Genomic DNA, 12,688 nt, shown 5'->3' on the forward strand with positions numbered 1-12,688 from the left:
CTAACGATTGTTGTTAGAATATAATGCTGAATATGTTAGTAAAATCCGTTCTACTTACATGATTTAACCTGTGTTTTCAAAATCTTTTTATTTTTTAATTTTAATTCTACTTTAAAAACAATTTGCCAGTCTTATACATTTTATTCGAATACTTGCAGAGACATCCACAACTGCCGCAACTACCACAACAGCTGAAGCTACTACAACGGTCGCACCTACCACAACTACCACAACAGCTGAAGCTACTACAACGGTCGCACCTACCACAACTACCACAACAGTTGAAGCTACTACAACGGTCGCGCCTACCACAACTACCACAACACCTGAAGCTACTACAACGGTCGCGCCTACCACAACTACCACAACACCTGAAGCTACTACAACGGTCGCGCCTACCACAACTACCACAACACCTGAAGCTACTACAACGGTCGCGCCTACCACAACTACCACAACAGCTGAAGCTACTACAACGGTCGCGCCTACCACAACTACCACAACACCTGAAGCTACTACAACGGTCGCGCCTACCACAACTACCACAACACCTGAAGCTACTACAACGGTCGCGCCTACCACAACTACCACAACACCTGAAGCTACTACAACGGTCACGCCTACCACAACTACCACAACACCTGAAGCTACTACAACGGTCACGCCTACCACAACTACCACAACACCTGAAGCTACTACAACGGTCGCGCCTACCACAACTACCACAACACCTGAAGCTACTACAACGGTCGCGCCTACCACAACTACCACAACACCTGAAGCTACTACAACGGTCGCACCTACCACAACTACCACAACACCTGAAGCTACTACAACGGTCGCGCCTACCACAACTACCACAACACCTGAAGCTACTACAACGGTCGCGCCTACCACAACTACCACAACACCTGAAGCTACTACAACGGTCGCGCCTACCACAACTACCACAACACCTGAAGCTACTACAACGGTCGCGCCTACCACAACTACCACAACACCTGAAGCTACTACAACGGTCACGCCTACCACAACTACCACAACACCTGAAGCTACTACAACAGTCACGCCTACCACAACTACCACAACACCTGAAGCTACTACAACGGTCACGCCTACCACAACTACCACAACACCTGAAGCTACTACAACGGTCACGCCTACCACAACTACCACAACACCTGAAGCTACTACAACGGTCACGCCTACCACAACTACCACAACTCGTAAGTATTGTATGTAGTCACTCTTCAAAATGAATATGATTTTTGTGCAATAATAACCAGCTACATTGTAGATATAGATTTAACGTGCAAAAGTTTAATTACACTGGAACGTATAGTTGAAATATCAAGTTGTAACCAGTGTTAGTTCACAATACGTCCTATATATTCTGAAATCAAATATTCTCGATTTTCTTATAGTTACAGTTTTATTCAAGTGTATAGCATCACGTGATACGCAACGTAACATGTCTTCTCATTTTAAAAAATCCATCTAAAAATGTATCATGCTTCCATTCTGTATTTGGAATGTAACTTTCAGTTTAAAAAACGACTTAGAACCCTTTAATCTTTATCATATTTTTTCGTTTTTTTTTTTTTGTTTTTTTTTTTGTTAATCAGATATATCTCTATACCGTGGGTATAATTTGTCGGTGTTAATTAGATATATTTCTATACCTAGGGTATCATTTGTCGGTGTTAATTAGATATATTTCTATACCGTGGGTATCATTTTTTCGGTGTTAATTAGATATATTTCTATACCGTGGGTATCATTTGTTTGTGTTAATTAGATATATTTCTATACCGTGGGTATCATTTGTCGGTGTTAATTAGATATATTTCTATACCGTGGGTATCATTTGTCGGTGTTAATTAGATATATTTTATACCGTGGGTATCATTTGTCGGTGTTAATTAGATATATTTCTATACCGTGGGTATCACTTGTCGGTGTTAATTAGATATATATCTATACCGTGGGTATCATTTGTTTGTGTTAATCAGATATATTTCTATACCGTGGGTACAATATGTATCATTTGTTTGTGTTAATTAGATATATTTCTATACCGTGGGTATCATTTGTTTGTGTTAATTAGATATATATCTATACCGTGGGTATCATTTGTCGATGTTAATAAGATAAATCATTTTCTATGCCTTGAGTATCATTTGTATTTATTGGAAAACAGCTATAATTAACAAGGTGAATTAATTGAGACGCAGGATTAGAGCTATATAGAGTCATATTCATTGATAAATTGCATATAATAATGTGGATATATCTTTTAGTTAGTACGCAAGTAAAATTGGCTAAATAAGCAAGCAATATGTAAATGTATTTATTAAGACAACCGATACCTTAATGTATTCATTAAGTCATTCTATATCTAAATTCATTCATAACTGTATAGACAACCGACATCTATGTATATCCATTAATGAAAATTCAGTGGATATTTTAATGGATTGGTTAATTAATATTCACTAGATATCTTAATGTGGTCATTAATGTCAAGTCAATGGATAACTTTGAATTTAAAGTCGGAATATCTATATATTATATTTATCCATTTAATGTCAACGTATATCTAAATTCATTCATTAATCAAAATTCAATTGATATCTAAATGTATTCATTAATTAAAATTCAATAGATTTCTAAATTCATTTATTTATCAAAATTCAATGGAAAATTTAATATATTCATTAATTAGAAGGCGACTGATATGTATGGATGTATTAATTGATTAAAAGACAACGGATCTCTGTTTTATATTGTTTTATCGTTTAGCCACAACAACCACAACGCCATCTACTACGACAACAACACCAACTACTACGACAACAACACCAACTACTACGACGACAACACCAACTACTACGACAACACCAACTACTACGACAACAACCCTAACTACCACGACAACTACCCCAACAACAACTGCGCCAGGTCTTAGGCTAGGTATGTCTATTACATTTTACTCCTGTAAGATTACCGTTTGATAATTGGTTTTCTTTGTTTTGTACTGATGAGCTATAAAGCTCAAGGTCAATAAACAAATTGAAATTGAAATTGATTAGGCGGCGAATCATAAATGATCTTTGAGGTTATCTTTTAAGGTCTGAGTTGTGTTTTAGTAAATAAATGTTAGAATTGCATATATCCTAAATAGAAATATATTACATACATCACATCATACATCATGTAGATGTGAAAATCCCCGACACCGTTTCCACTGCGGGTAGGAAGGGGAAAGTAAAATTTAGAATGAAGTGTCCGCCATAAGCGCTGGACGAATAAGTTGACTTATTGATGAATAATTAGGTAGTAAGAAAATTAAAACAGTTATTATTTCTTTCTTTTTTTTTTTTTTTTAGTAAAATTGCGATGCTTTCAAACAATTCTAACTCATTTTAATAAAAAGAATGGAAATATGTTTCATTGTATGAAACTTCGGTTTACCAAAAAAGTACATACAAGAAAATGTCGTTCCTCATGTATTTAGAGTTTTATTTTCTTCAATAACCTATTTAACCATTGGTATTATAAACAATATAATAGAAGGATCAAATCCAAAAGACAATGCTACTTGAAATACGTTTCTTTTGTAGTTAAAAATCAATTCTATAGAATGTATAATGGGACATACTAAGATCAACATTTGTATTGCCATGGCCCCTTTGTTGAAGTGTCCTTAGTTTGTTCTTAAAAACTTGTTAGATAAGAAGCATGGTATTTCGAGTCTGATATACCTACTTTTCGTTTTGTTGCCCGAGTGTATGGGGGTAACACAAAAACCGGTTTATTTGGAAAGAAGCATTAATGAAGACTTTTTATCTTTTATAGATTTGCTTATTTTTTATCCTTAAATTTTTCATTACAGACCATTTGGCAATTTCGGCACTTACATGCAACTTTATAAATTTGCTTCATTGCCTTGGTTGTTTCTATTATTCTATTATACTTTTGCTTCCATTGTTGTTAATGAGCTCCAAATCAATATATCTAGCGCTTATACGTCATGAAATCATGGTTAAAGTATTCTATACGTTGGACATAGAAATATTCGCAGTACACGTAATAGAGGAATCTTTGTCTCTCTTCTAGCTCTCATCGATTCCAGCTCGGGCAGTATTCTCCATGCAGAAGGCAACTCGGATGTTATAAATTGTTTTTTTGGAGTACCAATTTTCAACGGCCAGACACGAAAGAAACTATATGTAAGTACAACTTGTGATAATAAAGGAAATATTTTTTTTCATAATTGAGTAAAATTAAAGAATATTACATTTATCCCCAATCCTTCCAATAAGTACACAATTACTACGTGTACACCAATATTCCCGGTATTCACTAAAAGAACAAAGTACCTCAAAGCCATATAATAACTACTCAGTCAAACAATGCAATCTATTAAATGTATAGCATTTAATGTTCTTACACAAGATGTTTTTTGTTTTAGGTTAACAAGAACGGCCTTATCTCGTTTAGGCAAAAACTGAGTGTTTATGGTACGGTGCTGTCCAATATTTTTGACAATAGTGATGCGGACTTTGTGGTAGGCCTGGGTCTGGAATTTGAATACACGAGTGTCCGATATAATGTGTATGACATCACCGAGGCTGGATCCGAGACTGTGCTAGATTCAATTAGCAACACATTACACGAGACTAATTCGGAAGCAAATGTATTTCAGTTTCAGGCTTTATGGGCTCTTGTCGTAACATATTTTGAATCACCCCTGGAAGCTGATTCCACGCAAGTAAGTGTTTGTATTCAGTTTGACGTATTTTCTTTATTGAAGATGAATGTTATATAATGCGTTTTGAACTAAATGAAAAGCCGTTGAGGGATTTTTGGAGAGAGAAACTCGATTTTAATAAATGATTTTTACTTTTTCAGTGGGCCACCTTTCAAATGATCATAGCAACTGATGGTTCAACGTCGTACACCATAACAAACTATTACTATATCAATATCGCACCAAGTATTGGAACAACAAGAGCTCCAGTTGGAATAAAATTGAATTTTTTTATCCTTAAGTTGATTGCTTCTAACACACAGCAAGCTCTTGGTCTGGATAACATAGTTCAAGGAGACTCGCGTAAGTTTACTGATAATTTATATATTACAATGCAACAATGGTAAAATAGAGGAGCATATAGCTTAGATATGACTAATATATACACTGTTAATAAATACATTTTTGTGATCTATTTTGTTTAAGATTAACTCCCTAAATTTGTTTTGTCAATCTATAATGCAAGTTGACTGTTTGTGCTATGCTCTCTTTATTATCATATGTTGTGTATTTTCCTTCAGGTTACCGGGGAGTTTTCGTTGAGAGAATCAGTGACAGCACTGTTAACGCTCCTGTTCCGTTAAGTACAGTGTGTGCACGTTGGGTATCAACGCAACCTAGTCAAAGTTTTATACAAGGTTCACTTCTATTCAGATGTCCATGTACAGAATTTATAGCACGACGTATATTTCGCCGAGGAAGGATCTTTCGAATTTCGACATTCCGGCGAAGATGTTATGTCCGGACACATGGGTTCCCTAATGGACTTGTAAGTCGATTTTATATCTTTAAGAGAAAACTTTACAATGCAAGAAGCAAATACATAGCATAATTCATTTTTGTTAGATCCATAAAATGAAGAATAAAAAAATCTAAAAAAAAAAAAAATACCAGTACCCAGAAACACCCCTCTAAACTGCTATCCCTTATTTGACATCCCACTAAATGAGCTTTGATACTAAACCTTTGAGTATATATTGGGTTAAGCTGGGTAATAACGTTGTCCCTACGCACTGTCAGGATTTCCAAGGACGAATGTATATACAAAATAGTTTTGGACGCCAGGGCCAGATATAGATAGCTTAATTCTTCATCTCAAATATGTCTTAAGTTAGTTGGTGACAAATAGGATTACTGTCATTAGATTAAATATTTATGTAATTTAGTTTACCACGGTAAATATTGAAGATATTGGTTTGCTAGTTATGATAAATGTAGCATTGAGATTCTTTCACCATATTAAACGTAGGTTAAATTTTTCTGCGGTGATATTTATCTATCCAATATTATTTTCTTCATGCGTAACATAGAAATATTTTAAGAGAATAAAGTGATTGACATGCTGTATTTGTAATTACGTTGTTTTTCTCATTGAAGGCATGCTGTTACAGAAGAGGCTTTATCGAGGACGGTTATGCAGCCGGAATGTATATGCCAAACTATTTCGATAGATCTTTATTCTATCAAAGGTTTGAGACTGTAATCTACAATGACATATGCTGTGTTTCTGGTTTGTGCAATTATTACCGTACTGTTCGACCGACTAGCAGATTTTGTTTACCAATCTGGTTGATAATACTGGGTAAGTTGTTACAGGACTATAATAACCTATGATAGTGCCTGTCATGGTTCCTTATTCATCATCAATCACACAATATAATAGAACAGCATTTTAATCTATATCAATTTTATAGAATTCTATTTTATTAACATATATTCATTTGTAATGTGTTTATTTATTTGTGTATTTATGTATATGAAGCATTTTTGAAACCTAGAAAACTAACTGATGATAACATTTTTCGAATACCTTCAAAAAGTAGATAAAATGTGATGGATGTCACTAGGAATTTCAATAATGATGCTGATAATATTTCAGTATTCAGTGTATGGTTCAAACTTTCCTATTTCGTTGAAATGAATCGTCATTGGTAAATTAGGCAAGTGCATCATTGGTTAATTTTGGGTAAATGTGCCAAGGGAACACAATTTTATGGCAAAAAGCAATGTATCAGTGAATGGTCGCCAAGTGTAAAAACAAATCCTAGGGCCTACCCCTATGGGAAATAAAATGGTGGTAACATCACATTGTTCAAAATCCGTTAACTAGTCCATAACTTGTTGGGATAATAAAAAAGTTACCGCAAACACACATATAGGTCCCCGAACTTCTGGCCCTCAAGTGACTAGAGCCACACCCACTTACGCAAAATTTGTATCACTTCCCCAAAAGAAGCGTCTGACCAAGTTTAGTCCAAATTCAAACGACAAACCTCTATACCAACTATCGGGCCCTGTCCCTCCAACTGCAGGTGGTCACCATTTTCCCTCCCTATAAGATGCTACTTATCTACTTTGGCAAAACCCATTCATTCATTCATAACTTATTGCAATTTATATTACTTTCCTCTATTCCCCTATTTATCGCACATATCCCTCTCCTCTCGCCGCGCCACGGCCTAAGTATGACAATATTAATGAAAACCATTGTGTCACAATATTCTTGGGCCGTAATGTTCTGGTAATTCCCTTACAGCACTCGCGAATGGTGATCCTCACATCAAGACGCTTGACGGGAATGACTACACGTTCAACGGACTCGGTGAATACTTATTGATGCGTGTCGACAATGGTGAATCTGATCCAAACCACCACTCTTTCGAGCTTCAAGCGCGCACAAGTCTTGCCCTAGATAAAAACAACAAAACAATCAATGCAACTGTCTTTACTGCCTTTGTTGCCAAGGACAATTACAACAATACCATGCAAGTGGAGCTGAACGTTCAGGGGACAAATGATAGTAGGTTTTTCCAACTTATATCTTTTTCTTTATAATTGCCTGCCGTCTTGGTACTGATTAGCTCAACGTTTTACACTGCATCAAATCTGTTATGAATCCGCCATTACTTTGATTGTATATTAGTTAATGTCAATAGCATGTTGTATTCATAACAAAACTCATCAATGGTTAGTATGAAAATAAATTCGACCTCTTGTATTATAAAAAAACATAAGAAGAATCTGTAAAGCAAATATTTCATTTTTTCAATACGGATTGACCTCTTTAATTTAGTGCGTTTCAATTATCGTGAGAGTGTTTTCACAAAAATCGCACAACTTTGACTTAAATATGTTTTCTTATACTACAGGATTGCTTATTTTCAAGAATGGCTTGGACATTACACTTAGTTTTGAAGCTGATTTGGAATATGATTCATCCGATACAGATCCCGACTCCAGCTTAACATTTACTCGAGAAAACAATACACTTGTTATTCTTACTTTGTCAGGTGAGCACCTATATAACTTGTAGTGCATACATGTTGCATCTGTTCAAAAAGAATGAATTTGTCATAATTGCCTAACTGTTGAGATATGCGATCATGCCTAATTATTTCTAAATCACATATCAATGCACGTTCAAGGCTTTTCTTCCAAACTGCCAAAAAAATGTAATGATTAAAAATGCAATGTGAAGATTACAGTTGGTAAATGACTAGAAAATATATGTGTTTTAACCAATTTATGTACTCTATGGTGACATGAAGAAACTTTGTTGTTTTGCCGGAAATGACGGCTGTTCTGGACAATGTATTTCAGCATTTGACTGCTACCAAATGCTAGTATACACTCGATGCGAATAAATTTGTGGTGACAGATACATATTTGTGTCACCTCTGTAAACAAAATTGTAGTTAGCATCTGGTTATATTCAATGCTTAAGTGCATGTACGTTTTAAAAATACATATTCCCATACAAATAGTCAGTCTGAAGTGGACGACGTGTATGTGTTTTAGATGCAGCAGAAAATCCAATGGTCTCCCATACCAGCAATTATCCCCTTATGCTACATTACATTTTTGTTTGCTATAACCAATCTTTTCTTAGCTAATCCCATGAATTTCTTTAGAATTAGAGCAATTGTATTATACTATTATATATAGGTGTTTCCTATCAATTTGCTAATGAAATTGCTTACACCTCCTTCCAGATATCCGTATATCAATCACTCCAAGCCAAGGACTTTTGTCTGTCGGATTTCAAATGCCTGATGAATTAAAAAACAAAGGTATGGTAGGACTTCTTGGAAATTTCAATGGAGATCCAAATGACGATTTCATCGCACCTAACGGTACTATCCTTTCACCAAACTCAACTGAAAAGGAACTATTCTATGGATTTGGACAACTTTGTAAGTCGTTATTGCACGGATGATGATTGAAGCTAACAAGTAATTATGCTGTTTCTGACAAAGTGTAAAGTGAAATCTGCCTGCGTTATATGTAAACATGTACATGTATATGGGTATATTTGTCGTGGTTACATATGTATATGTGACCTGGAAATATGAGTATATCTGCCTTTTGTATGTAAGTATATATCTGCGATTCTTATATCAGTAAATCGACTCTGATTATTTAAGGAATCATTATGGATTTTTATCGTTTTGTGGTTTGTAAATGCATTTTTTTACATATGTTTGAAATGACACGCGTTAGTGTGTCATGTTGAAATATCTTTAAAATATATATATGTCCTGAAGCGTTCTCTGATCATATTCGTATCATTTGTCCGATTGTTCCCCTGTTACACTTGTTTGTATAACAAGTGTAAGTTCACTTTTTATACGTTACTAAATACTGATCTTTAGAAAAAATCATCGGCTATTTTTGCCGAAAATGATAAGCTGTAGAGCTGACCAATAATTAAACGAATTCGCTTGAATAAGTTTTATGGTTGCCGTATTTCAAAACCACATAATTCAGATCTACAAAACATCTTTAATAAGTTAAGTATCCAATATTACCAGATACAAGTCGACAGAAGAGGTGCTAGCTTATTATTTGCTAAGATAGTCAAATGCAGGCAAATTTTGAAGGCTTACAAATGCATATTGCTTTGAATGTTACACACAAGTAGCTAAGCTGTTTTTATTATGAAGCTTGACTGTTGATTTCAAACGTTGTTTACATTTTGAATCAATCAGTGGGATGTCCTTTTAAGGGATAATGAAATATTTGCAAATACTTTACCAATCAGTTTTTATCATTACATTAGAAGTGTTACTCGCATTTTTGCATGATGATTAAAAATCAAAACAGTAATTTTATGATAAAACTATTCTGCCCTTTTGATTTTGCTCGATACATGGTTGTATTCACCTAAAAATAATACCAATCTCTGAATTCGTCCTAGGTCGATATTTTCTTCGGGTTAATATAGCCATGCATCGACCTTAAAAATGGCTATACTTGTAAATTATATAATACATGTAACAAGGTATGCCAACTGAGTATAAAACTACAGGTCATCACTAACTGTAATGTAGTCACAAGGTATGATTAGAGAATCTTACCAACAGGTCATAAATAACTGTAATATAAACGTAGGGCATACTAACTGAATAACTTAATTAAAGGTAATGAATAACTGTAATATAATCTGGTGTATACTAACTGAATATCTTAACTACAGGTCAGGAATAACTGTTATATATTCTGGTGTATTCTAACTGAATATCTTAACTATAGGTCAGGAATAACTGTAATATAATCTGTTGTATACTAACTGAATATCTTAACTACAGGTCAGGAATAACTGTGATATAATCTGGTGTATACTAACTAAATATCTTAACTACAGGTCAGGAATAACTGTAATATAATCTGGTGTATACTAACTGAATATCTTAACTACAGGTCAGGAATAACTGTGATATAATCTGGTGTATACTAACTAAATATCTTAACTATAGGTCAGAAATAACTGTAATATAATCTGGTGTATACTAACTAAATATCTTAACTACAGGTCAGGAATAACTGTAATATAATCTGGTGTATACTAACTGAATATCTTAACTACAGGTCAGGAATAACTGTAATATAATCTGGTGTATACTAACTAAATATCTTAACTACAGGTCAGGAATAACTGTAATATAATCTGGTGTATACTAACTGAATATCTTAACTACAGGTCAGGAATAACTGTAATATAATCGCAAGGTAAAGCTACTGAAAATCAAAGCTTTTTAACATATATTTGCAGGGCATATCAATGCGTCGGACTCCCTTTTCACTTACTTCGGCGGTAAAACAGCAGATGACTACTACTTCCCCGATTTTGTTCCGATCTTCATCGACAGCTTCAACACTTCAACTTATGAAGCAGCAAAGACGAAATGTGGCGGGGAGTCGGCTGTGAAGTCTTGCATCTACGATTTCCTAAGTACGGGAAACCAAGAACTGGCCCTAGAAACTGCTGCTGGAGATGCACAAATCAATGCTGAGAGACTGGAAGCTGGTAAAATGCCTGTTTGTACTAACTGCATGTTTCATTATGTCTAACAACCAACCAAATGTTCCCTTCCAAACACTCTTAGCACTTTGTAAATAAAGGTTTATATTTATCTATTTGACCATCCGTCTGTAATGAGTTTGTGCCCAGGATATCTTATGAACGTCTAGATATATTCAGTGTATATTAATACCATTACGTCATCACACCTTCGTCTTTTTCCTTAATTTTTAACAGTAATTTCTAGACATTTGCTATTCTTCTTGTATGTTTAATTTATATGGTAGTTATCAATCTGCCAGTTTGAAAAGGCTAACATCATCATAATTTCAGGTTCTTTTAGGGCATTATGACCAGATATCTCATGAAATTGTTATGACCAGATATCCCATTAGGTCATTATAACCAGAAATGTTATTATGTCATTATAATCAGATCTCTGATTAGTTCATATGGTCAAATATCTCATTAATTCATAAAAAACAGTTATCCTATAAGGTCATTATAACCATACATCCCATAAGGTCAGTATGGGCAGATATACCATTAGGTCATTATGACCAGATATACCATTAGGTCATTATGACCAGATATGTCAAAAGTTTATTACGACCAGACATTTTATTATGTTGTTATCTATTACCAGATATCTCATTACATGAAGGTTATTATATCTCATTAGGTCATTATGGCCTGGAATCTTATTAGGCATTATGTGTCAAGACCGATAGCTGCGTAAGACTGCCTTCTTGAATGTGGTCTCGTCATTGAGGCTTTTTTTCATAACTGAAATGGAAATAAACTGTCTGTCTGTCTGTCTGTCTGTCTGTCATGTTAATATTGTATGTTAATGTTATGCAGTTATTGGTTATTTGTTTGGCATTATGGGCTACTGTTATGGCGCTATGGGCTACTGTTAGTATGATCTATGGTATCGCTATCATTCAAATATGTTAGGGATCTGGTGTGTGAATGCAGGTTTTAGCTTTGCAGAAGACCACCCATAGATGTGCATGCATTGTTTATAGATAATTAGGCTATATATAATACTGCAATGGGTTTGTCCTGAAAGCTAACCAGCCGTAGGCTTATAGTTTGAGTAGTGAGTTAGTGTATTTTGTGTTCTCTACGGCAATTGTTAATATGTTTTGGTAATAGGCTATTTTATTGCGCGCTGATATATAGACTATTCATCTTGCTTTTGAGGGGTATTTTTATTGTGATCCAAGCTGATAGTAATATGTTCTTGGATACCTGGATAACTCGTTTTTCTTTCTTTTTCAGCAAACGTCCCTCCAACCCTTTCAGGGAACTTGAGTGTTATAGCCACTGTTGGCCAACCTGTTCAACTCAACTATATTGCTAACGATACAGGACTAGTCAACGTATCCCTTTCGCAATTTCCATCTTCGGGACTAAATTTAAACGCTTCTGATTCATCACTGACTCTTGAATGGACACCGCAGGATACTAATGTGCAAAATATAAGGTATTGTAATAAAGTCAAAATATGCATTACGACTGGGTTTTTTTTAAATGATAGTAATTGGTCTATTATATACAGAGGAACTTCA

The 12,688-nt window shown here is 34.8% G+C and overlaps 1 protein-coding gene across 1 annotated transcript in view; it reads left to right on the forward strand.

Annotated features, from left to right (window-relative positions):
* The window catches only part of LOC117321667 (mucin-2-like), a 125,060-nt gene that overhangs the window by 78,205 nt on the left and 34,167 nt on the right, over positions 1-12,688 (forward strand). The window contains exons 20-31 of the mRNA XM_033876173.1: positions 159-1,226; positions 2,803-2,973; positions 4,120-4,232; positions 4,475-4,774; positions 4,915-5,116; positions 5,335-5,582; positions 6,191-6,395; positions 7,350-7,613; positions 7,963-8,103; positions 8,806-9,006; positions 10,866-11,120; positions 12,399-12,603. Coding sequence (XP_033732064.1) covers positions 159-1,226; positions 2,803-2,973; positions 4,120-4,232; positions 4,475-4,774; positions 4,915-5,116; positions 5,335-5,582; positions 6,191-6,395; positions 7,350-7,613; positions 7,963-8,103; positions 8,806-9,006; positions 10,866-11,120; positions 12,399-12,603 — 3,373 coding nt within the window. The remainder of the gene's footprint in view (positions 1-158; positions 1,227-2,802; positions 2,974-4,119; positions 4,233-4,474; positions 4,775-4,914; positions 5,117-5,334; positions 5,583-6,190; positions 6,396-7,349; positions 7,614-7,962; positions 8,104-8,805; positions 9,007-10,865; positions 11,121-12,398; positions 12,604-12,688) is intronic.

Source organism: Pecten maximus, chromosome 2, assembly GCF_902652985.1.
Source record: "Pecten maximus chromosome 2, xPecMax1.1, whole genome shotgun sequence".
In the NCBI taxonomy this organism is placed as follows: Eukaryota; Metazoa; Mollusca; class Bivalvia; order Pectinida; family Pectinidae; genus Pecten; species Pecten maximus.